This window comes from Pipistrellus hanaki, assembly GCF_964339955.1.
Source record: "Pipistrellus hanaki genome assembly, chromosome: 4".
Classification (NCBI taxonomy): domain Eukaryota; kingdom Metazoa; phylum Chordata; class Mammalia; order Chiroptera; family Vespertilionidae; genus Pipistrellus; species Pipistrellus hanaki.
This window is the reverse complement of record NC_140506.1, coordinates 18,021,002-18,047,818: the sequence shown is the minus strand read 5'-3', so window position 1 is coordinate 18,047,818 and position 26,817 is coordinate 18,021,002. Positions and strand designations below refer to the sequence as shown.

General features: G+C 35.7%; 1 protein-coding gene across 3 annotated transcripts in view; it reads left to right on the top strand.

The window, feature by feature from the left end:
- Window positions 1–22,552, top strand: part of CDH10 (cadherin 10) — a 66,060-nt gene extending 43,508 nt beyond the window's left edge. For all 3 annotated transcript variants that reach the window (XM_084880665.1, XM_084880664.1, XM_084880666.1), the window contains 7 exons: window positions 1,489–1,676; window positions 3,049–3,302; window positions 7,095–7,231; window positions 12,666–12,787; window positions 17,012–17,120; window positions 18,791–19,042; window positions 21,866–22,552. In XM_084880665.1, coding sequence (XP_084736791.1) covers window positions 1,489–1,676; window positions 3,049–3,302; window positions 7,095–7,231; window positions 12,666–12,787; window positions 17,012–17,120; window positions 18,791–19,042; window positions 21,866–22,356 — 1,553 coding nt within the window. In that variant the 3' untranslated portion in view covers window positions 22,357–22,552. The remainder of the gene's footprint in view (window positions 1–1,488; window positions 1,677–3,048; window positions 3,303–7,094; window positions 7,232–12,665; window positions 12,788–17,011; window positions 17,121–18,790; window positions 19,043–21,865) is intronic.
- Window positions 22,553–26,817: the final 4,265 nt, after the last annotated feature.

Genomic DNA, 26,817 nt, shown 5'->3' with positions numbered 1-26,817 from the left:
ATAGATACCTTCCTTTTTGGCTTTTTAACATATTTGCATATATGAAACAAGATTTATTCCCTTTAATGCCATTTTTTTATATACTCACTGTTCAAAAATTCTTCCATTTTGAAAGACAAGGAATTGAGACCTGACCAGAAATTTTGGCAACAGTATCTTGTAAAATCTGGTTTCTATTAAAATCTGCAGTACCATGGTTCTCTAGTCTCAAATCTAGAGTATATATGAAATACAGCCACACCAATGTTTTATTTTCCAAGAAATGATCAACCACACTAAATACATTGTAAATAAATGGAATGTGTAGCAAAATAAACAAACAGCACAGAATGTGTGAATGATGTGTATAAAAACCCTGCACTGCCCGCACAATCTAGGGAATCAAGGTTCAATATATAAATTTTGAGGGTCCCAAACACCCAGCCAATGACAGTGCCTGTTTTATCAGGTTTGTTTAATTGCATTATGCAGGTAATGGCGGCCCGGGGATAGGGGGTGGTGGCTGATTTTACATGAGGGAAGTAGCATGCAAAAAGTGTAAAGGGGGATGTAGGAAATCAAATGTTGACAAGAACACTTAGAAAAGTCCAGTTTGGAGAAAATCTTTCTTGGACGTGATGAAGGAAAAAATACATTAAGAAAGATATACTCAGGCCAGAGCCTCCATATTTAAGCATTCTGGACTTTATTATGTATATTAAGGGGAATTGCTTAAGGCTTATGAGCAAGAAGCTGCTATAATCAGAGGTGCTTCGGGTCTATTAATCTGTCAGTAACATAGTTCAAGATCAAGAGCTAAAATATAAATCTCATTAGCAGTAGAGTTTGTTCAAGCTGGAAACACATCTATATGCAAGAGGGGATTAGATAGATTCTTGTTTTGCTCAGGAGTGTAGGAGAGTTTGTCACAATTTAATGTTTTTATATTGATACTGTGAAGGGCACTTTGTATTTCTCCCACAGACTAACCTTTGTTTCTTCTGTCACAAATAGAAATAATAAAGAATCAGGATTCTTCCTGATTATGGTTTATTTCTTGGAATTTTGTAATGTTCTGCTGCCAGCAAGCTGAGTAGTATGTAACTAAATACAACAGAGGAACAACAATTAACAAACATTCACTGCTTATTCTGTAGTTTGTTATAACTACATAAACATATATGCATATCTTCACACAAAGCTGATGTCTAGTTATTTCTGCAAATGCAAAAAAAGACAAATCGCTAATACGATTAGAGGTTGGTACTTGCTATTCATAATATGCATGGACAAATCCCCCAAAGTTTTACTTTTCTGTCCTTAAACTATAATTTAATATAATTTTATTATGTATATTAAAATTAATCAGTTAACATCATGCCATGTTTAAGATTTATAATGTTCTCTCATAACACATTTGCCTTTGAATATTCTATTGAGAAACCCCTTTCTCTCTGTGTGTCTGTCTCTGTCTCTCTCTCATTCTCTCATTTTCTTTATTCTCTGCAGACACCATCCATCTTCGAGTACTTGAATCCTCCCCAGTTGGCACAGCTGTTGGAAGTGTAAAAGCAACTGATGCTGACACTGGAAAAAATGCTGAAGTTGAATACCGAATTATTGATGGTGATGGGACTGACATGTTTGACATCATAACTGAGAAGGACACACAGGAGGGCATCATAACTGTGAAAAAGGTGCACACCATCAGCATACATAAACACCTGATTGTAGAAAGGAGAGATTTCAATATGTAGTCTCCACGCATGCATTATCCATTCAGAAATCTCACCATAATGTTCAAGTGTAAATTATATCGTGCATGGTCTGAGAAACGTAAAGCCAAAGACCTTGGACATTTTGATCAATTATTTTTTCTTTATTGAAACAAGAAACCTTGGATTTCACAAAATTTACAAGGCATGTTAATATACAGGGTGGGGCAAAATAGGATTACAGTTGTTCATATGGGGAAATAACACTAATTAGTAAATAATAATACAAGAATAAACTCTGTGTTTCACAGTTACAACTATAATATTATTTCTGCCCCATCCTGTATGTGTGGTTATATTTCTGAGCCACATTAATAAAAGCCTTCCATAATAATATTCTCTTAAAGAAAATAGTTAATAGCTAGTGATGTCAATATGTTATCACAGTTGGAGGCACAAAAAGTGGCATACCTTCTATCCAGACGTATGCAGTAATAATTAAGTTGCTAATAAGAATAAATAGCATGGATTGGAAGATAACTTAGTTGTTCACACTTTCCCTTCTACTACATAAATTAAACTTTTCTGTCAAAATATGTTTATTAATATGGTTTAAAGGTAACTAGTTGTTGTTGTTTTATTAGAGTCCGTACCATCATTATAAGAAAGAATAAGACGCAATAAAATTTAGATCCAATGAAAGATCCTAAGCACTCTATGTGTGAAGTGGCCACCTTAGCACTGGTTAATCACAAAACTACCCTGACATTCTATTGCACAGCCCAAGGAACAGAGCCACTTTTAAATGGACAGTAACCGCAAAGGGGAAAGCAGCTTTCTTGTTACTTTTCATGACAGGGAAGTAATAGTCATGCAGGTGGAATCTCAAATAACTGTTGAAAGTTTTATATTAGTCTTCAAAATTTTCTTAAAGTACTGGTTGCCCATTAAACTGAATAACAATATCACTACATAAATTTAAAAAGATAACTGAATTTTTTCTTAGAAAAAATTAGCAATGGCCAACACCTCAACCCTCCCCCCCCTCCCCCACACATAATCTTTCATCCCAACTTTGTCACCACCTTAGGTTTAATCCTAATTTTTCCAAGATTTAAAATTCCATTTTCTTATGTTCTAAGCCTTAGAGTCTAAGGTAACACACATTGAATATATTAAAAAGTAAAATTGAATCCTATTGATGTGCTAATACATTTAAATTACTTTTATTTATTTACAGTTAATGGACAGCTTAGAACTCAATCATGCTTTAAAAATCATACTGTAACTTGGAAGGAACATCTGCTCCATTTTCCCTCACTCAAATTTCATGGTTTATTTTTTTATTAAACAGCCACTTGACTTTGAGAGCCGAAGACTTTACACTTTGAAGGTGGAAGCAGAAAATACCCACGTGGATCCACGATTTTATTACCTAGGACCGTTTAAAGATACAACGATTGTCAAAATCTCTATAGAAGATGTGGATGAGCCTCCCGTTTTTAGCAGATCCTCCTATCTGTTTGAGGTTCATGAAGACATTGAAGTGGGCACAATCATTGGCACTGTAATGGCCAGGGACCCCGATTCGACTTCTAGCACCATTAGGTAATTATGCATATGTCTCAGATGAACAGAAACAGAACTGAAGTAAATACAGAGGTTATGAAATTATATTGAAAGCATAAGATAAGAAGGCCTCTCAATAAGTTGTACATGATGTCTCTATTTTGGGTCAGGCCATGAACAATTTCATAGTTCTCTTTAGTTCTAATCATGACCTTGAGACCAAAACATATCTTGTATCATCTGCTTGTCTCTGTAAAATATTTGTCGCTCTGAACCTTGGTATAGAAAAAAAGGCACAATTTTACTATTGCATCTGTACATTTACAATACAACTAAATCACATTATTTGTGCTTTCAAATTCTTAAAGAATATGTGAAATTGAGAGGAGCGGTAACACTTAAAAATATCATGAGAGCCCTAACCAGTTTGGCTCAGTGGATAGAGCGTCACCCTGCAGACTCAAGGGTTCCAGCTTCAGATTCGACCCTGGTCAAGGGCATGTATCTTGGTTGAGGGCACATCCCCAGTAGAGGGTGTGCAGGAGGCAGCTGATTGATGTTTCTCTCTCATCGATGTTTCTAACTCACTTCCTCTCTGTAAAAAAATCAATTAAATATATATAGTAGTGTTTCAATGCGGTTACATTGTAGTGTTAGAAATCCCCCCATACTCCTGCCATCAAAGCAGAAGTGTTTTTGGTTATTGTTTGGCTTGATCGACAACTATTAGAACATTCCAGGAAGATAAGAGTACATGGCAGCCTGAAAACATATGAGATATGATAAATGCAGGAAAACATGAAAGACTCAAAGTTTTCCTTATGTTTTGTATCATTGTAGAGAAGTACAGATGTCTATATATAGCACTCAGCATTAAAATGACTGTTCACTTTAAACTGTTCGTCTGCCATGTATTTTGGACCTCCTGTGTTTCCCTAATTCTCAGCAGGCAGATTCTGCTTGTCCCTTGTTCCACGCGGACCCATCACACAGGAGTTCACATGGCTGGTGGTTTCCATGTGCCCTGTCCTCTGCCTTCTAAGTTTGCAGCAGTGCGATCTAGAGAGCTTCTGACTTCATGTGCCACCTGACTCTGCAAATCTTCAGTGAAGTCATACTTTATATTATTAACATTACTATTTGATTTATATAATTTTACCCAAATATTTTCTTCTATTCACATACAGCACCGCAGGTTACATATTGTCAGAAGAAACATGTACATCGTAATCATGTAGAGCTACCGTCTGCCAGCATCACCTTCCCATAAATGCCTCTTCTCCAATCCATTTATCTTCATTGAAATGGCTGCATTTTGTAATTTTTTTTCTCTTTGAAACTTTTAAATAACCGACGTACACATTTAATCTTTCTCTTTGAATACTTACCCAGCATTTTCTTGGCATAGCTCCCAACTGACTTTAACAGGCTGTGCTCTATGTTCCTGATTTTAAAATGACCTTTAAAGAAAACCTCAGAAATATAATATTTTAAAAGAGTTCAATTTAAATCTAGTTGCATTGTTAACTGGCAAACATAAAGAGATTTCTCCACACAATGAAATGGATTTTTCATCCTCTTGTTGACTGATAATTATTTTATGTCAAAATATGCCCATGGATTTTTGAAACAAAAAAAATATTTAACCAGGATGCAAGTATCAGGACCAGAAGAAAAGGATCCATTTAAGTATCCTATGTGTAATAGAATCAATAACTGCATTGATTATTAATGACAGACTCTATACCATGAAGGTTGTTGTATATTTGAATTTATGTCACCATGATTTAGAAAATGCAAGTGAACATCCTTGAAAGACCATTGAAGTTAAAAGCATTTTTAAAGAAATAAAGTAGCTATATTAATGCAATGTAATTACAGGATGGATAATATTGGATATGCTATAAATTGTCATATATTGTGGATCTTGAAGCAATAATCACAGGATCTACTTAAAATGTGTTTTGAAAATGATTTTTTAAAAGGAAAAGGAAAATGAACATACAAATTGCCAATAAGTAATTAAAAATTTTAATTGTATCAAGTTTGAAGGAGAACCAGGGTCTCTGTATCTTCAAGATAATTTTACATAGCCCTCTAAATTGTGTCATTATTCCTTTAAACTAAATTACAAAAAAAAAAAAGAAACAAAATATGCATTCATACATTTGGTGAACAAAATGATGTTTTATATTGATTTACATATTGCAACTTCATGTCATGTTTCTATAGAAATAAGGAACCCTATAATTTGCCACTTATGCCAAAGAATGCAACTAATGTTTTTGGATCACCATATCAGATATTCATGTCTTTCTCAAGGAGTTCTTAATCTGTTAAGGAAGATGACTTAGTTTGAGATATAATATTCACTGAGTGCCCACTAGATGCCAAGGGAGATGCTTGGTGTTTTCATGCCTGGTTTTCTGTATGAGATGTGAGATGAAATTAATTCCTACTGCAGTGTGGTAAATGACAGGGATGAGTGGTGAAAGGTACTTTGTGATCGGTGAGAGCAAATAGATTCTACTTCAGGTAATAATGAAACACTCTAAGGAAGGAGTAACATATGTTCTTTCAGAAGTAAAAGAATTTTGTCAGCTTGGGATAGAATTTGTGAATTATTCCAGATAAAGTGACACAATGCTTTGCTTTATTTGTAAGTGGTAAGATGTGTAGTTTGAATATGAAACTGAATTCATATTATGTTAATAGAAAAAAGCTAGAGCTTACCAAGGAGATTTATAAATTATTGGTATGTTCTATTTAGAACTGATTTAAATACATTTCTTTGATTTTGGTAAATATTATACAATTTTGAGACACTACAAGGGAAGAGTTTTATGGCACCATTTAATTATTTGTATTATTACTTACAGAACACACTTTAAGACAATGTTTTATTAATTTTTTCTTTAAAATAAATGACAGTATGGCATAAGAAAAGATATACAATAATTCAATATTACTCCTTGTCTTATCATCTTTGTTTTGACTTTTTAAAATATACAGTATCAAATATAACTTGGGGGTTATGCTTGTTAATTCAAGAACTATGAAACATTTGTAAACCACTACACAACCAATGAGCGGTAAAGCTGTTTGAAACCTTGACCTACAAACCAAAAAAAAAAGCAAAACACAATGCAATTATCCAAAGTATATCAACCTGATTGATAAACCTGCTGTTTGGCTCTAGAATGATATCCAACATAATGCCTTTAATCAATTTGCAGAATACATACATATACTAAGGCTTCATTTTATATAAATGTATAAAAACTTTTATCCCAAACTTCTCTGTTTTAAAACATCTCTGATATATATATATATATATATATATTTTTTTTTTTTCAATGATACATTTGGTCAAGAAACTGAAACTACATAGGTAATCAGACCATGAACTAGAGAAAAAAAAACATAATAAATTGTTGAACTACTACTGTGAGGAAACTATTATTGTCTCCAATTTTCTAAGAAAATGATTTTGCTTCTGGCTTCTTATGATAATTCCTCAACAGAATTCTCAAAAACTAGGTAAAGTCAGTTGATAATGTTAGCATATGCAATACCAGCTGTTTTGTCAGAAAATACCTCAAGGCCTGTTTGATATGGAAATAGATAAGGCATTGGGAAGAGGGGTGTGTGTGTGTGTGTGTGTGTGTGTGTGTGTGATAAATTGATAAAATGATCTGTGTTCTAGATCAATACTATGTACATTCCTCAAATTATTATATATCCCTACATGTGTGTCTTTGCATTTTACCATTTTATCCTACAAACCATCAATAACACTACCACCTATTTTTCTTGGCCCTCTATGTTCAGATTTTCCTTGGATCGTCATACTGACCTTGACAGGATCTTCAATATACATTCTGGAAATGGATCCCTTTATATATCAAAGCCACTTGACCGTGAACTATCTCAATGGCACAATCTTACCATTATAGCTGCTGAAATCAGTAAGATAAATTTTATGGGTACAATATTTAATAGATATTTCTAGTTTCAATTTCATATTGAACATAATTTATTTTTGTTGCAAACATGATTTATATTTTAATATAGGTTTTTAAAAAGTTTCTGATTTTTTTATGTAATAGCTGTGGGTTTAAATAAATTGACATTTTATAGTAACTAACTAAAAATCTATAATTGGGAACTAAAGATAGTCTCTGTTGGGGAAATAATATGTATTAGATGTGTTTCATGGACACTATGAATTAGAATCTGTGCTAGATGTTGGATGTATATCGTTTAATTTTAACAGCAAATATGCAGGTAGATACTATCACTTTCCTTTTACAAATAAGGACACTAAAGTAATTGCAATAATACTAACAAACATTCTGTGCAGGGTATTAGTCTAAGAATTTTAAATTAATTTGCTCTTACCATTTTTATTGACCTTATTCAACAGAGAAGGAAATATGTTTCCAAGGGTTTTAGTAACTTGCCTAAAGCCAGAGTAGTAAAACTGGGATTTTAAATAAGCATTTTGTCTCTAAATCAAATACTTAATTCTTTAACCAAATTTACAAAATTTCTTCCAACTAGTAGCAGGCAGAGCCAGATTTCAGAAACCACATCTCTCTCTAAGAGCAAAAATTCTTGCCTATATACAGGAATGGCTACATAATTTGGGGAGCCCGTTATAAAATGAAACTGTCAGACCTCTTGTTAAAAATGATTAAGAAATTTCCCTTGGCCCCTGTGGCTCAGTTGGTTGAAGCCTTGTTCTGTACATCAAAAGATTGCAGGTTCAATTCCTGGTCAGGGCACATATCCAGGTTACAGGTTCCATCCCCAGTTGGGCATGTGCAGAAGGAAACTGATTAATACTTCTCTATATATATATATTTTCCTCTCCCTCTAAAGTAATTAAAACATTAAACAATTATTAAGAAATTAAACATGGACACAGCAGAGCATTAAAACAACTTTGTAGCCTTCTGAGGGTGAGATCCTAAAGAATTGGTCATGCCCATGAAACCAGCTCTGTCCACACATGCAAACCTGCTCATGGTTTCTGATTCCTGTACTATGATATACATGGAATAGAGCAACACCTTAACTTCTTCAAAAGTCACACTAATAAGGGTTCTAATCAGTGTAAAAAAGTTAGCTTATAAATTCCATATCTGAAATATCAATCTGAATCCACAAACACATATCAAGGTCAAGGTGTTTTAAATATCCATTCCAGGATTTGGAAGGCAGAACCTTGGGGCTGAATACCAAGTGTCTCAGAAATGTGGAACTAGTCCAGATAGATCATCAGCAATGAGTGTAAAGCATCAAGATAATAGATTCAGCTCCCTCCTTGAATCTGGCTCAGAAATATGGGTTAACATAATGATCCATTGTTTCCATAGTGAGTTATAAATGGCTACTCCTTTTAAGACTAACAGAAGTTTTCGTGTGTTTTTTTTTAAGTTTTTCTTTAAAGAAAGCTTTTATTTCTATACTGGATGCCTGATGCACTAAGATTTGGGCAGAATGGGCCTTCCTTACACTGGATGCTGGCACAGCCTTTGCTCTGGCCCAGAGCTGCCTTTCTGCGTTCGCTCCACCTGGAGCTGCCTTTCCTCCTTCCCACCCTGCCCAGAGGTCCTGAGCAACCTGGGCCACTGGGCACCTGTGTATGCAAATTAACCCACCATCTTTGTTGGGTTAATTTGCATACACACTCCTGAATGGCTGGTGGGTGTCAGGAAGTTACAGTCAGTTTGCATCTTTCTCTTTTATTTGTGTACATTTGTCACCATGTTTAGAAGCACCTGATAGGATCCAGTCTGGTTATTCTGGATCCATGTTTGTTTGTCCCTCTGTTGCTTCAAGATCTTTCTTCATGCCAGTGAGCTAAAAATTGCATTTTCCATTTCAGATACTTTGAGAAACTTAACTTCCAAAGCTAGTTGAAAAAATTATGATTCTGTAAAAGGCTAAGCCAATTATATTCTTCTTTTTAAAAATTAAACTTATTTTTTCCCTTAAATGAATCAATCTATGGAGAAACTGCTGGGAATGTCTACCTGCCAAACCACAAGTAGTCAAAGGCCCATTATGCTGTTCCGGTTATTAATGGGAATGAGGGTAAGAGGGAAACAGCACACAGGAAATTGCTTTCACTAGATTTTAAACACTGGGTTTATGGTAACCGTGTCATACACCAAGCCCTAAGCAGGGCAGCATGACAGATAAATGTACTTCTTACTGATGTGTTTCCAGGCTCTTCCTGTAACCGTTTAATTCTGCAGTCCCAGCAGTATATCCCATCACATGGCAAGTGCTACTTCAGGTAATTATTTAGTGCAGTATACCATGAATAACTTACCCGATTCTTCTTTATAAAATTATTCTAGATGCCATGTGAAGAATAAAAATCCTAAAATTAAGGTCACAATCAGGGATCGTAGGACACATTACTGTAGAGACCCATGAGTTCCTCCACCACATCTGAAATTTTAACTATAATCATTGCAATATGTTCTGAGGACAGTGGATCAAAGTTTATGCTGAAGGACTGGCTTCTTACCTATACCTAGTTCCTTATTAGTGGAAAGTCTTGCCCTAAGCAGATAGAAAAGATGTATCTCCCTAAAGCCTGATATTTCTTGATAATGATTTGATTTTCTCTTCTGAGAGGTATGGAAAAGCCTGTGGATACATAGGTACAGGTTCATCTTTGGACATAATTTTAAGATTCTTGACTGCTGATACAGTCTTGCTACACAGACTTTACCTTGATGACTGAAAGACTCAGGTGGTAAATACATGCCACTGCTCTTCAGTGTGCTGCTTCCTGGGAATGCTTTATACTTTTACTTATGCATAGGCTGCAGCATATGCCAGGAGGAAGAATCGGTGCAAGCAGTTGCCTATTTTTAGAATAGGCAACTCCAGGCTTGACCCATTACAAAGCACATTTCCCCTGTGGACTTGGCTTTTCATTGGAAAAGGCTTGAGTTATTTGTGAAGAGCCCAGAGAATCTCTACCTACAGGGGGTGGGAAAAGCAGGCTCACAGTTGTGAGCACGTAGAACACCGAGTTTATTCCTGTATATTTTTTTTTATTAATTATTGTGTGACTTGTTTGCATGACAACTGTAAAGCTGCCTTTGTCCACACCTGCATTGTTACAGAGGAAACTGACATAATGGTGCAGCTTTTTAGATATGAGACTGTCTCTTTCTCTTGGCTCTGGGGCATAGTTAGAAAGATAATTGCTACCCACAAAAGATTTATTTTTAGGTCAAGACTTTGAAAGAAAAAATATTGCTATGTCCACTAACTATTATGTAAGTAGTTTAAGGAGCATGTTCCAGGAAACATGGACGTATCATCCCTTCCCACTCTTCTCCAAGTAACTTTAGGGAGTCAAGGGTTCATGTGCAGATGAGCACTGTGCCTCTGGGTGTTAACAAATGGTCTACAAGCAGGAGAAGGTGGAGAGTAGTGGAAAAGCATTTTTCTCCTCTCTTCACTTTTCCCCTCTTCAAAACCACATGCATTGTAGGAAAGCTAGTTTGATCGTGTGGATGCTTTGTATAGAGAAAGACCATAAGCTCTTAAGTAAAGTAAGGAAACGAAAAAGATGTGATTATGATAATAGAGATGATCTTAATAACAACAGTCAATACCAACAAAGTGAAACTCTGATCAGAAGTTTCATGCATTAACTCATCTAATTTTTCAAAAAACTCTACAAGAAGTCCTATTTTGATTCATGTTGAGTCAACTGCGGCATTAGAGAGATGGAGTAAATTGACCAGGGTCACACAGGAAATGAATGGTGGACATGGGAATCAAAGCAACTCTCTGTTGGGCCCCAGGATCGGAACTCTATAATCACCCGACACAATGAGAAGTAAAATATGCAGCAATAGACTAGATGAAACCAGAACCTGAGAACTGAACACATGCGGGTTCAGAAGACTGAGGTTTGACTGCGTGTTAAAGAGGGCAGGCCTTTGAAAAGTTCTCTTAAAATAAGGAAAAGTACATAAACTTCAACATGGACTTAGCATTCTGCCTGCCTGCCTTCATACTATTTCAGCCTTGTAAATGTCCCTGCTGAGTAATCAGTTCTTACCCAATATTTTTTAAAAGTGCTGATCTCTTTATTTTAGCAACATTATAATTATCTACATGGAGAGAAGGGAGAAGAAATACATTCTTTTGAATAGTGGTACACTCCCTGTTTGCCCGTGACAGAATATTTATCCTTGTACCTAAAAATTATTTAGATAGAATTAGAAAGTCAGATAAATTTCACTCATAATGCATGTTGGTAGAGGCCATTAAATAAGATTGCTGCTGTCCCTCAGCTCATCTGCTCTTTGTCTGTTTGTTTTGCTTTGTTTTTAGCTAATTATCTCCTTTCTTCTTTTATATTGGTCTTCAGCTTAAGTTCACCAAAGTTCACACAGAATTTGAACCATATCCAAAGCCTGAGATTTTGATATCACAAAGGCTGATGAATATAACGTGAATTTAAAATGTCAAAATGCTCTCGGATATCAGTACAAGTATCTAGAAAAAAATCTATAGTGAAGATAATGTAATTATGATTAATATTAGGTTATTAGCCAAGACTAAGCTTAATAGACATTTCTATTGTAAAATTCCATTTTTTGAATTTTTGGAACAATTTCAAATACATGTTTTTTATGTGAAAATATTGATGCTCTTGATTTTAGCATTTGTAGGAAAATAATAATAATTACAATACTGTATGTTACCACTGAGCTAATTTTGTTACACAGAATTGTGCCTAGATTGTTGAAACAGTATTAGTAATAATTATATTAATAAAATAAATTTCATTGTAAATTTCTATCTAATTTGTAAAATTAGTAGCTATATATCGAAATTTCAAAAAGGAGAGTTGAGAGTAGCTATTGGAATACATTTTAGTGACAAAAGTAGACAGGTAAGTTGTAGTGTAACAGCTACCACTTAGGAGTTACCAATTTTGGAGGAGTTACTAATTTATTAAAAACTACTTCTTCAACTAAAAAAAAAAAAAAATCAGGAAAAAAATCCGGAAAGATTAAGTAATATAATGATGTCTAATAAAGCTTTATTAAATATTTGTTCTTGATATATATATTTGGATTGCAAGCCACAATTATAATATGAACTCAATTACACTGCATTGTGCTTTTAAAAATATTTTCCAAAATAATAGTACACTTGAGCCCAATAATAACTGAATTCTTGACTATATAATTAGGCTCTTAGTAATTGTCTTTATTGCATTTGCTCATTAGGTTAGTAGAATTGCCAGGATGCTTATTTGTGTGTGAGCACTTAGTATCCACAGATGCTTATATAAATAAATCTAATGCAAACTGTGTCTTTCTAAACAAATGTTTTCTTTCTCTTTTCTAGACAATCCCAAAGAGATGACCCGTGTGGCTGTTTTTGTGAGAATCTTGGATGTTAATGACAATGCCCCACAATTTGCTGTCTTCTATGACACTTTTGTATGTGAAAATGCCAGACCAGGACAGGTGAGTTCTCCCAGGGTTTAAACATAGGAAGATTTTTAACGACATGATTAAATGTTTTCTTTTCCCAATCTTGTCGGAATGAGAAAGTGGAGATCAAAACAAAACAAAACAAAAAACAGGCACTCATTTAAAGTGCCAGTCATATAATTAAAAACAAACAAATGCTCATGTTTTTAAGGTTGAAGATGTTATAAATAACAGTAAATTTCTAATGTATATAAGTTGTTACTGTTGCCGCAAAAGTTAAAGTGTAAGAATAAATAACTTCAGATTCTTAAAATTTAAAAAAAAAAGGATTAAAAAGCAAAGGAAAACCTCTGCTGCTTCCATTAGATAAATATTGATAACTGATAGAGAGATGGGGAATAAAAGTTGAGAAAAACACAGACAAGTGCATGGGATTGGCAAAACATTTCATCCACTTTTCCCAATGTCTGCAGCCATGGTTTTGAAGTGGGGCTGAGGAATTTTCTCCTTACCTTACACTTGCATTTCATCATTATAACAACACATAAACTGCTTAATGACTTCGTTTTCACCCTTTAAAACATTCTTCCTGCATCAGCTTTGTTTATAACTCTATGCCTCGTCCTCAGTGGACTCATTTTGTACTTTGAAAAGCTCCAGTGTATATGGCTGGAAGAAATGCTCTTAATTGGTTTAAGTGCTAGCTTCACAGAAGGAAGCTGCATGTTATAAATAATTGGGAGTCAAATCTGTTTCACTAAAGAAAGAGGAGCCATGATAAAACTGTAGGGTGTTTTGACATCATCTGATGCTCTTTATAGACATCAGTGCCATTGTTATATTTTTTATGTAGATTACTTTGTGGAATAACTGAGATACTTCCTTCTGAAGATTGTAACAGGAATTCAATCGCCGGTCTATTATTTGAAATGCTAAAATTTGTTCAATCTGATGCATTTTTTTAATTTAAAAGTATTATGGAAATGTTTAATTTGAAATATTTAAGTCACTTAACTACTTCCGACCTACTTCTTAATGAAACAGTGTGTGCCCTAAAAATACCATTCCAAATTGTTTTCTGCTTACCAGGCTCAGCATGATAGAAGTTGAAGCTTTTTCTCTAATAGATAAAATACCCACTTTGCAATTGCTGCATACATTACTTTCTCTATGGTTATTTTATTTTATTTTCAAGAGATATCTTTTCAGAATATTTGAGTCATTATAAATACTTATTTACAAATGTATTCAAATTATACAGATAGAGAGATTGTGGTTGTTTATTTTCCTTATGTTTTCTTTTTTAACTTTAGCTCAGTGACTTTATATTTTTGGACTTTAAAAAAGCAATTGGTACACAGAAGGAAAAATAATCAAATCAAAGATGACTTTAATAAAAAGTAAGCCAATTTTTATGAACAGGATAGGAACAACATGATTAATAAATTTTGTCTAATTGGCTGCATGTGCAATAGTCTCTCCTGGCAGTTATTTATATATATTTTTTATTTTTAATATTTTTTACAATTGATTTTTAGAGAGATGGATAGAAAGGGATAGTTGACACAGAGAAAGAAACATCAATGTGAGAGTGAAAGATCAGTCAGCTGCTTCATGCACATGCCCTACTGGGGATCGAACCCACAACCCTGATAGGTGCCCCAACCAGAAATTGGACTGGCAACCTGTTGGTGCATGGGATGACACCCAACCAACTGAGCCACACCAGCCAGGGTTCATGGCAGTTATCCTAATATATAATGACCCAAGGTTCATAATGACCTAAATGTCCAGATGGATGACCGAGCACCAGACTAGGGTCCCGGTGACATGGAATAAGTCAGTCCTAGGTCCCAGCATCCCATGGTGGGAGTCAGTCCTGGGTCCCAGCCGCCCGTGGTGGCAGGAGGGAGCTGTGGGAAGGGAGCCATGCTGCCATCAGACTGGCCCTTGGGTCTCCTCTTCCCCCTGGCCCGCAGGCCCAGGGAACCAGAGCCATGCTGTGCCGGGACTGGACCCTACCGGAGGGGTTCTGGATTGTGAGAGCATGTAGGCTGGGCTGAGAGACCCCCGAGTGCAGAATTTTCCTGCCTTGGACCTCTAATCTGTATCATAAAAGGCCTGTGGTCGTGCTGCCCTCACCAGGAGGTGCACTGATGGGTCCACAGCGGCTGCAGCGGGCCAGACTTCTGGGTCCTGCGGCAGTTCTGGTGGAGGGACTGCTGGGGTGTCTCGGGCTTCACGGGGCGGCAGACATGGACCTGAGGGTATGTTAGGCCTAAAGGACCCAACATGTGCACGATTTAATTGTGCGCTGGGCCTCTAGTTTTTAATAAGACCAGTTTATTAGACGTCATTTTGGTTGCATAGGCTTAAAGACCATTGCTTAAACTAAACTGTTACAGATCCAATGATGGAATTCTAAGTTATGACATCCCAGCCGGGAAAAATCAAAGTGGTTATTTGGTAAAGTCCTCCTTCACTGATCCTTTCTAGAAATTCATTTGTTAACTTTGTCTTTTCTCTTCCAAAGAAGTAAGAGCCATGTTAGGACTTCTGTATTTAATGGAGTATTTCACTCCACTCAATACTCCTCTGAACCAAGTGTCCCTTAAGAAGAGCATTTGGAACAACAACATGGGAAAGAATTCCACTCACTTGTTGTTGGAACAAAATGAAAAACAAAAAGAAAACTAAGTGCCACCTGCAGCCGCTTCCTTGCCTACTCTTTGTTGTAAGGGTAAAGAATACCTACCCCCATCCAGCCTGGGGAATGATATTGCTTAGAATTGATGTAGCATTAATATTCCCTTCTTTTTTCTGAACTAGGCCATTGATTTTCCATCTCAGAGAGAGAGAGAGAGTAAGAACCTTAGGAGAGAGGACTTGATGATTTTCTTTTTTTATATAGTTTTTCCTCACACTTTTATTCAGTTAAACATATTTTAACAATGTTTAATCTCTATGGGAAGGAAACAGCATTTCAATCTCACAGGAGAATTCCCAGGAAGGAGTGCTGCTTATATTACCCATCCATAGTATCTAAACTCCAGGCCCTCTCAAAGGAAAAAAAAAAAAATTCTGAAAAGGAAGTAAGTTCTTCCATCTGCAATAGAGAAGTATTGGGGTCATAAAAATGTATTGTAATTTGATATAGGTTTCTAACCTGTGATTCTGTCTTATTTGTGCTGTTAATATGAGCTTCACTTCCTTCCTTCTTAGCACTTAATGGAGATATACCAGTGGACCACTGATTTTAAGATCTATAATGCTACTATCTTTTATTACAAGAATACATTTTAATTTAGAATTCTTAAGTAGATATTTATAATTTCTTACAGATATGTGTAAAAATGTGGCTTTTTTTCTTTTCTTCAAAATATATTATTTTGATCCATAAATGTGAGACATCATAGTTTTTATTTTAAAAGATCATTAGTTCTACGTTCACATTCTCTGTGTATTAACCTATTACTCTTTTTATTGGTCTACTATATTTCCTGATATGTTATTTTATTTGTGTCAATTTTTCCTCATCTACTTTTTAGTATAAATCATGTTCAAAGCAATGATCTGATCATAATTTAAGGTGGAATTTTCTTTGTTAGCAGGTAGCTTCTTCTGTTGTCTCTTATAGCAGAAAATCCAGAGTGGATCCTTATAAAATAACCATTCCCCATAGTATGTATATGTTGGATTTTTAAAATATACAATTTTATAGACAGTAAAGATGTAGTGAATGGTTACTGTTAAAGTAGATAATAAAATGTTTGTGTTTCTTTTTTTTTTTTTAAAGGTATGTATTATGTTGTCTATAAAATCTCTACATTTTTAATAGCTTTTTACTTTACTGAGGAGAAAAGTCATAATCAAAATAAATTTAAAAATACGTTCTTACACTAAATATATCCTTCCGGATCAATGTTTAAATATATATGAAATAACCTACATACTTCAAATCCTACGTCTAAATTAATAACATTGCCAAGAATATAATATCACCATGTTTTATTTGGAAAGAATGGATAGTATTTAAGAAAATTTGAGAGAGAGGGGGAGAGAGAGAAAAGATAGAGACTTTGTTAAAAAATCAAAGTAATAATAAAAATGATGAAATAATTCAAATAAAGATAAATGTGTGAGAAAATCAGTGTCTTTAAAATATTTTAGACAACATTGGATGTCAAAAATTACATAGTATAAGGCATATAATACCAGTGGAAGTTTGAGAAATGTGCATTTTTCTCTCTTTTTCAGCTCATACAGACCATTAGTGCAGTAGACAAAGATGACCCTTTAGGTGGACAGAAATTTTTCTTCAGTTTAGCTGCTGTCAATCCAAACTTCACCGTACAGGACAATGAAGGTAAATTGGAGAACTTAATGTGTTCATTGTGATTTTGGGCGACATTAACAAAAAAATTCACCCAAAGTAACAGTAACCATATACATGATATTAATATATTGATCTGGATTATAAAATTTTGTTTTTATCAGATAGTTAATGAAATACTATGGTAATTTCTTCACTCTCTTAAATTTTATAATAATGAAATATGTGAAAAAGTCTCTATATGAGTCTTAATTAAAAGATTGAATCTTTTTTTTAATATATTTTATTGATTTTTCACAGAGAGGAAGGGAGAGGGATAGAAAGCTAGAAACGTTGATGAGAGGGAAACATCAACCAGTTGCCTCTTGCACACCCCCTATTGGGGATGTGGCCGCAACCAAGGTACTTGCCCTTGACCGGAATCGAACCTGGGACCTTTTAGTCCGCAGGCCGACGCTCTATCCACTGAGCCAAACAGGTTTGAGCTAAGAGATTGAATCTTGAAAACAATATAAATAATCAGTTCCCTTAAAGAAAGGGCAGGACACACCAAGAGGAATGAGAAGAAAGAGAAATAACATTAACTTGACATTGATTAGCTTCCTCCTGCACTTCTCATATGGGAATAGAGCCCTGACCAGGAGTCAAACCATGACCTCCTGGTTTATAGGCTGATGCTCCACCACTGAGCCACACCAGCCTGGCGCTGTGAAGGGATAGAATGCCAAAGTGTAACTGCAAGAGCAAGATATACTGTTCTCCTGCATAACACATGAGTTTTATAATGTCTCTGTGGTCAAAAATACTGAAATTATTTTTTGCATTCACAAAAAACGTTAGAAACATATTTTAGAAGAACAGGATATGCTAATGGTTACTATTTTTATTTTTTAAAAAGTTGTACAGCTTTTTTTTTTTTTTTTGAGAATATGTATGGTAATTGGTCTAGTCTAAACAAGTATGTAATTAGAACTTTTTTCCCCCATAAGTCTGTTAAATTAATTACAGAAAAAGGGAGGGCTTTAAAAAGGGAGGGCTTTAAGCATCCCACTACCTACTCTTTCCTGTATGTCTTTTAGACACTAGAGATCAATGGTCTCTGAGCTACACCAATACTTTGAGTTATGTAGCATATTCATTTTAATGGGTGGAAAGCAAAATTGAAAAATATTGATTGGGACTCAGACTCATAAACTTATTGACTACATTATTAATTTTAAAAGTGTAACTGCTATGAAATTTTACCCAATCTTATTTCTGTACCAGTATTGCATTAATGTGTGTGTGTGTGTGTGTGTGTGTATTGTGTGTGTGTAGACACATATGCTCATTGTAAATAAGAAACATTTACTAAGATTTCTTATTTGCTTAATTGCTTGGTATTTATAATATTTGTTTCTGAAAACTATGCTATTATCTATGTCGTCTTGATAAATGATTCAGTTACAAAAATTCACCATTTTGAAACATTTGAGAATTAGTTGGGAATCTAATATATTGGCGATCATAGTGTTGGATTCCTCAACCAATCTCCTTTATCTTATCTGTATTTTAATTGCATTGCATACAATTTATAGGAAACATGGATGTTAGTTTTATATTTCCCATAAACATTGCTTTATTTGTATGTTAAAACCATGGTGATCGGGATGATCTGTTTTCACTGCTCCACGTCATTTGTACTATTTTAACATTTACTTTAGATAATACTGCCCGGATTTTAACCAGAAAGAATGGATTCAATAGACACGAAATAAGCACCTATCTCCTGCCGGTGGTGATATCAGACAATGATTACCCGATTCAGAGCAGCACGGGCACGCTGACCATCCGCGTGTGCGCCTGCGACGGCCAGGGCAACATGCAGTCCTGCAGCGCCGAGGCCCTGCTGCTGCCCGCCGGCCTCAGCACCGGCGCCCTCATCGCCATCCTGCTCTGCATCATCATCCTGCTGGGTGAGAGGCCGCGGGGACATGCGATCCTTACTGTAATGTACCTGCAAGCAAGAAATGTTGCTATTAAAATGCATTCGCCAGACTAACCCCAACGTTTTAGATATGAATCACCCATGGAATGTTGCTTACATTATTATATGTTATCTGATCAGAGTTATCACCACCCTTTTTTTGTTTGTTTGTTTTTAATAATGAAACTGAAAATTAGAGATCTTCAAAATGTTTTCTAAGGCCACACAGTTTCTTTTTTTCTTTTTTTCTTTTTTTAAATATATTTTATTGATTTTTTTACAGAGAGGAAGAGAGAGGGATAGAGAGTTAGAAACATTAATGAGAGAGAATCATCGGTCAGCTGCCTCTTGCACACCCCCTACTGGGGATGTGCCCGCAACCAAGGTACATGCCCTTGACCAGAATCGAACCTGGGACCTTTCAGTCCACAGGCCAACACTCTATCCACTGGGCCAAACCGGTTTCGGCAGATACACAGTTTCTGAGTGGCTGAACCAAGGCAAGGCTAGTGGTTAGTCACTCTATGTATAATTTTTTCAGTACATCTCAAGTTTATTTCCACCTTTTTTTTTTTTTTTTTTTTTTATGGCTGGATGGGGGTCCCACTATCTTACCTCTTCACTGAAATAATGTTCAAATAGTCCTTTTTTACCTGGTTCACTTGTCCATAAAACAAGGATACTGGATTTTATAACCTAGAGCAAATTGATTTTTAACTGCTTTTTGAATTAACAATCAGGTTTAAATTACTCTGTAATTGCGTTATCTTAAAACTATGTATTTCTGTGCCCCTAATCAAAAACACTGTATCTGATGTTTTAAGAAGCAGTGAAATGAAGTTGGATTTTGGAGCCAATCTTAGTAAATTTCATTATCCTCATTATTAGAATATTTTTTTTCTGGGTAAGATTATTTGGTTGACAACCTAAAGTTTAAAAAATGTTAGTCAACATTTATGTGTGCATATGAATACATAAATTTAGGCAACATAAATGTCATAGTTTCTCCCAAACTTGAAGAATAAATATTTTTGTTCTACAGGAAGTGTCCTAATTTTTAAATCACTTTGAAGGTCAAAAACGTTTATCAATGGATTAAGTTTTTTTTTTTGTTGTTGTTGCATCAGAACAGTCTCCTGTTTGCCCTTTTACATAAGCTTCAGGGCAAGTAGTCTGACCACTCTATGTCAACACGAGAAAACATAATACTACTTCAAAAATAATATAATTGTCTTTGTCAGTTTGGACTGCTATAACAAAACACTGCAGACTGATCGCTGAAATCACAGAAATTTAGTCCTCACAGTTCTGAAGACTGAAATCCACGTTCAAGGCACTGGCAGATTCTTTGTTTGGCTGAGGGCATACTTCCTTCTTCGCTGATGACTATCTTTTGTGTCTTCACGTGGCAGAAAGTAATGATCTCGTCTGTCTAATCCCACCCATGAGGGCTTCACTCCTGTGACTCACTTACCTCCCAAACACCCCACCTCCAGATCCCGCCACATTGAGGATTTTGGCTTTAACATGCATTTGGAAAGGACACATTCCATTCATAACTGATAAATTCCATGTTCTTTAAATCTTTGTTATAAGAAGCTAACTACAAAGATATTTCTTCATGCATATTTCTGGTAACATATTTATCCTTCCTTTCCTCAAAACTTCATTTTAAAAGATCATGACCAAATTGAGGTTGGGAAATGAATACAACCAGATGGAATTTGATATCATCTATATTCTACTTTTATGCTATTGTTACTAGTATGATTTAAATAATTATTATTCATACCTTGTTCTGGAATTAGAGATACACATTGAGTGATGCACATTTCCACTTGTGGACTACACTTAAGATGCATCTGGCCAAGGTTTTTGTAGTTAATTCAATGTGTTAATTCTCCCCTTGCCATCATGTGATCCAACAATTATTTTTTATCTCGTGTGTGATATATATTTCCATGGAAAACTTCATAATTTCTAAACTGGTGATGTCTAAGTAATGTGGCCATTCCCCGCTCCCCTCCCTCTAGCAAGTAAGTTATTTTCTAGCAAGTAAGTTATTTTTTTACCATGTTAGGGGGAAAATATATGCAAATCCATCAGTAAAGCTATTTAACAGAAACCAGTACTCCATTTATTGTGAAAAATGCTGCCTTTAAAAAAAAATATTTTTATTGGTTTCAGAGAGAGAGAGAGAGAGAGAGAGAGAGAGAGAGAGAGAGAGAGAGAGAGAGAGAGAGAAGGGAGAGAGAGAGAGAGAGAGAAACTTCAATGACTTCAATGATGAGGGAGAATCATCAATTGGCTGCCTCCTGCATGCCCCCTACTGGGGATCAAGCCCACAACCCCAGGCATGTGCCCTGACTGGGATTTAAAACATGACCTTCTGGTTTATGAATGAATGCTCAACTACTGAGCCACACTGGCCAGGCAATGCTGCCTTTTTAAATAATATATAAGGATGTAAAAAAAAAAAAAAAGTGGACATCTATGTCACTACTTAATGCAAAGTATACATAATGCCTCTACAGTAAAAAAACTACCTTTAAACAGTCCTTAGGAAGATAAAATAAGCCACTGGATTTGAGAAACGGTTTTAAAGATAAGTTAAAAACTTAAACTCTACCCATACTAGCTAAATCCATTAATACCCCTATAAAAAAAAAAAAAGAAAAAGGTCAAAAAGTACAAAATTAATCTTAAATTCTGACCTGTCCTGGAAAACCCATTACATTCCTACCGCTCATTCTTTATATGGTGTCACAGGCGGATCCTTGAATGGATCTTTTTTTTTTCTTTCTCTCCCAAGTCATCGTGGTGCTGTTCGCAGCCCTGAAAAGACAGCGGAAGAAGGAGCCTCTGATCCTGTCCAAGGAGGACATCCGGGACAACATCGTGAGCTACAACGACGAGGGCGGCGGCGAGGAGGACACGCAGGCCTTCGACATCGGCACCCTGCGGAACCCCGCGGCCGTGGAGGACAAGAAGCTGCGGCGGGACATCCTCCCGGAGGCGCTGTTCATCCCCCGCAGGACTCCCACGGCGCCGGACAACGCGGACGTGCGCGATTTCATCCACGACCGGCTGCAGGAGCACGACCTGGACCCCACGGCGCCGCCCTACGACTCGCTGGCCACCTACGCCTACGAGGGCAACGACTCCGTGGCCGAGTCCCTGAGCTCCCTGGACTCGGGCACCACGGACGGCGACCAGAGCTACGACTTCCTCCGGGAGTGGGGGCCCCGCTTCAACAAGCTGGCGGAGATGTACGGCGGCGGGGACAGCGACAAGGACTCCTAACCCAGCGCATCTCTTCCGTCTGTCCCCGCGGGAGGAAGCCAGCTTGGCCAGCGCCGTGTCCACTTCGCAGTATTTGACATCCAGGAGAGGTTTCCTGCCACGCAGCACAATCCCTCCCCTCCCGCCCCACGCATTTGCTTTCTTAAATTTGTTCCTTAATCACATTAATTCTTTCCCCCGTAGGATGTCTCATTGGAATATACGTATACGGCATTTTACTTAATCACTTCCAAGAGCCAAAGCTATGGAAAATTCAGTGATGTCCATTTTAGAAAATAAAAGGTAATAATTTTCAGAACCGTGAACAGGATAGGACGTCTCCCTTAAGCCACCCCTCACACAGACAAGCCGCTTCTGTTAGATACACGCCCTGCCCTTGCAAATGAAGCTTTTCAAAGAGGCGAAGACACATGTGAAGGTATATATCCTGTCCTGTACATTCAATTAAATGTACATGTGGTGTTAGTAGGTGTGATATGCAACCCGGTATACGAAAAACGTTTGTGCAATTTCATTTCATCAAATTCTATCTGCTAATGTTTTATATTTATATTTTTGTATTTATTTTTAAAAAAATAAACCAGTTTTTACAACTACATTGTCTCCAGCTTCTTTTTTTTTTCCCCCCTAGGAAGGAAAGGTTTCCCCCAGGCTAAATATCTTGGTACAAAATTGCATGGAACACACAGGTAAGAACACAAAGTCATTATCCTTGCTGTTTAGAGCTCTGACCAAATCCATATGATGTAGAATCAAATTGAAAACCCTTTCCATTGAGTTTTGTCAATGTGTGAATTAAATGTCATAATCATTTGTAGACCATGTAAAACATTCCCATGCAAGCAAACTTAGAACATGGACATCCGTATGCTAAATATTCCAAAATGCCAGCCATGTGGTTACTTCGTTTTGTACATATTCACTAAAATAATGTCTGAAACATTAAAACATTTATTTTTGTATGACATTTTTGCTATGGAGATTCATAGGCAATGAAGTTCAGATGGATTTCAGACTGAAATAATCCTTTAATGGAAAATATATTCACCTCCCATGGTGACTTTGAAAATGCCTAGTGATGAGAGTAATAATGCTGAATATTCCAGTAAGATAGAGCATTGCAATTATATAAAATGTTCAAATTTTGCATATTTATTTACTTGCAAAAATGTGTATGTTTGTGTCAATGAATGGTTTAATACAAAGCAAACAGTAACAACAACAAAAGCCAAACTGGCAGTTAATTATTCAGAGATCCTCCGATCTTAAGGCCAATGGATTTTAACTTATCCCTCCTTTCCCAAGCTCCAAACAAGTTCATTTATACATCATTTGGGACCACTTTTCTGGGCCTACCCTAAGAAGTCACATTAAGAAGTCTCATTCCCTGCTAAGTATATTGTAAACAATACCAAGGATTCGTGTTTTCTCTAATTAGTGAGAACGCTATGCTTCTGGAGTGAGTCAGAGTGCAATATTGACATATCCTTAATGCAGAATTAATTATTTCCATCTCCTTGAATGATTTTCTTTCTCCTAACTTCCAGGCTGAAAACTCACACATCCATCTGACTACAGACATGTGAGTTTGCATAGTAATCTAATTATGAAAGAAAACCTATTACAGTCACACTTTAAGTCTAAGCGGCACTTTAGATCATAATAAAGCCTAAGATGATTTATTTTCTATATTCCAAGAACCTGTTTATGTACCCAGAAGGCTGGCTGTAAAAAGTTCAAACTTTAAGGAAAAATAAAGGTTTAATCCTATATACTGAACTGAAGGAATATAAAACCCTCAACATCCCAATAGGATTATCCATTCAAATAAAGTCAGCAAAAATAATGAAAATGATAAAAGAGGGTGTATATTATGAGCATTTCACGTTAGTTATGATTCAAAATATCATACTCATTTTATTGACAATTAGTTTTTAAGTTTCCAGCATTAGCTATTTTACTTGATATTAGATGTCAATAATTAAAGTTCTTATTTGAATATCTTAATTATCATCATACCATTCACACTGACATTAACTTACTCTGTTATTTATTTTATTTGTCATCCACTGTTAGAAATTTCAAGAATTGTATAAGTTATCTCTGTCACTGTCCAAACCGTGATTACAAAAATTCTCTTTAAGGAGATTGATTAGCAGAATTATTTCATAGTATAACAATTATATTGTATAGAAATCATTTTGCAATATACCAAAATTGTCCTCAATAACAAATACCTAATATATTTTTAATGAAGGTAATATATAATTAATTTCATAGAGACCCTGAAATTAAAAAAGTATGCCTATAATGAATGACCTGCTTAAATTTCCTCAATAGTCTTTTTTGCATGATGCTCTCCCAAAGAAATGTCCAATATGCAGATTATTCTATTTCCAATTTTTTTTCATATGGGAAGTGGGGAAACTTTCTGTGTCATGTTATTGAACTCATCAGACCACTGTGGACTTTTTTTTATGTATTCATCCATTTATTCCTTTTCATCAGATATTTTGAGCTTCTATCATAAAAATCAAAGAGTTTTCTAAGCCCTAGAGATATAATAAATTATATATAAGTATGTAATTCCTTATTAGTAAAAATGAAAAAAGGGCAAAATTGTTATCAAAACACTCAGAAATTATAACAAAGCATCTAACTTTTATTATTATTACTTTTTAAAAAGAAAAATTATTCTCATCCTTTTGTATGTTTTAAATATTCAGATAAGTGAATAAAATGATTTATAAACCTTTGGTCAGTAGAAATGATGATTAATTTTCAATGATTCGAGTTTCAACAAAATATTAAGAAAAAATTACATAATTATAAATTTTTCCTTATAGGCTGAGGTTTCTCTATATACTAGTATGTCAAGTGGATACTTTCACCCAAACACAAGAGTTCCAGACACCTTTTGTTAGACTTCAATATATACACTATGAATAATTAGATATGTGGAATAGTCTAAAATAAATTTATGATTTAGGATTGAGAATTTGGTATATCTATGCTCCGGGTTCACTTATCACTATATTTACCTAAGTGTCTATGCCTTCACCAGCGACCAGGCACCCTGATGCCCATCTGTTTCCTGGCACTGATGTACACCCGCTGCCTTGTGTGTGGACCTGGGAGGGCATCACTGGGTGGCGCTGCAGGACTGTTTGGTCAAGCAGCAGCTATTGGTGGCCTTAAAGGGAACCTCCCAGACTCACACATCCAGATCTGCTAGAATTGCACCCTGTCCTGAAGTTTGAAATAAAGTAGGCTCTTGATCTCCTTTGATCCCCTGGCCAGTCTGTTGGGCCGTTCGGTGCTCGGAAAGAGCGCAGTATTGGCCCACAGAGAGGGTTCGGGCTTCCGCTTTAGTTACCAGGTCAGCCTGCGGGTTGTCAATAGCGTAGAATAGTATTTTGATCAGAGCACACTAGAGAGCCCAGTATTTCCCCTTTTCTTTCAAAGCCAAGTTCAATCCAAGACTTGTTCTGGATCCTACTTCTTCTTGCAAATCCTACATCTAAGAAGTTAGATTTGTTTCATTTAAAAATTATACACAGAAACTTTCTACTTCTTACCATTTCCATGCCCTGGCCCAAGACATTGATACAGTACTTTTTCTCTGCATAATTAGGAGCAGTTAACTTCATTAACTGGTCTCTGTCCTATCGCCTTGGCCCACGTACCCTCCACTCCCAAAAATTGAGGTCAATTAAATATTTTCAAAATGATTTCCCATTTGATTGTGCCCTAGTTTTAAATGCTATTCCTTCCTCGTTTTACTCAGGGTAGAAGACAAAAATCCTTAGAATGTCCTTAAAGTTTTTCCATACTCGTTTGACCTCTTCTGTGAGTGGTTTACTGGGCTCCAGCCTCTGGCACATTACTGTTCCTTTCTGCCCTCATGTGTTTACATTGAACATCCCTTTCCCCAGCTTCTGTCCTTACTTCCTTCTAGTTCTTTATCAAATGCTATTTTTAATAGCTGTCTACCCTATCCACCCTACTCAGAGTTATAGTATTTCCCTAGACTTGCCCATGCTCTTAGAAGACTGTATTTTGCTCCCTAACAATACCACTTTTTCAACATGTTTTCGACTTACAATTATTATTCTCTGTCTCCATCAAACAGGCTGTGAATTTTATGAGAGCATATATTTTGTCAATTTTGTTCATTGTAATGCCCAATAAACAGAATTATGTCCATCTCTTTAGGTATGCAATAGACATTTATTAGAAACTTCAATTAATACTATATCTTTGGATTTATCATATATTATGCTTATTTTTAAATATGTATGTGTATATACATATTGTATGCATATGTTATTTCTACTTCCATTTGCTGGTAAACTACTCAAAATTATAGGATATATCTTAGTGATTATTTTTTTAATCAATTTCTAGGAAACCTTTTTTTTCAGGGCTGGTACAAGATAAATAAAAATTTATCTGGTTGTT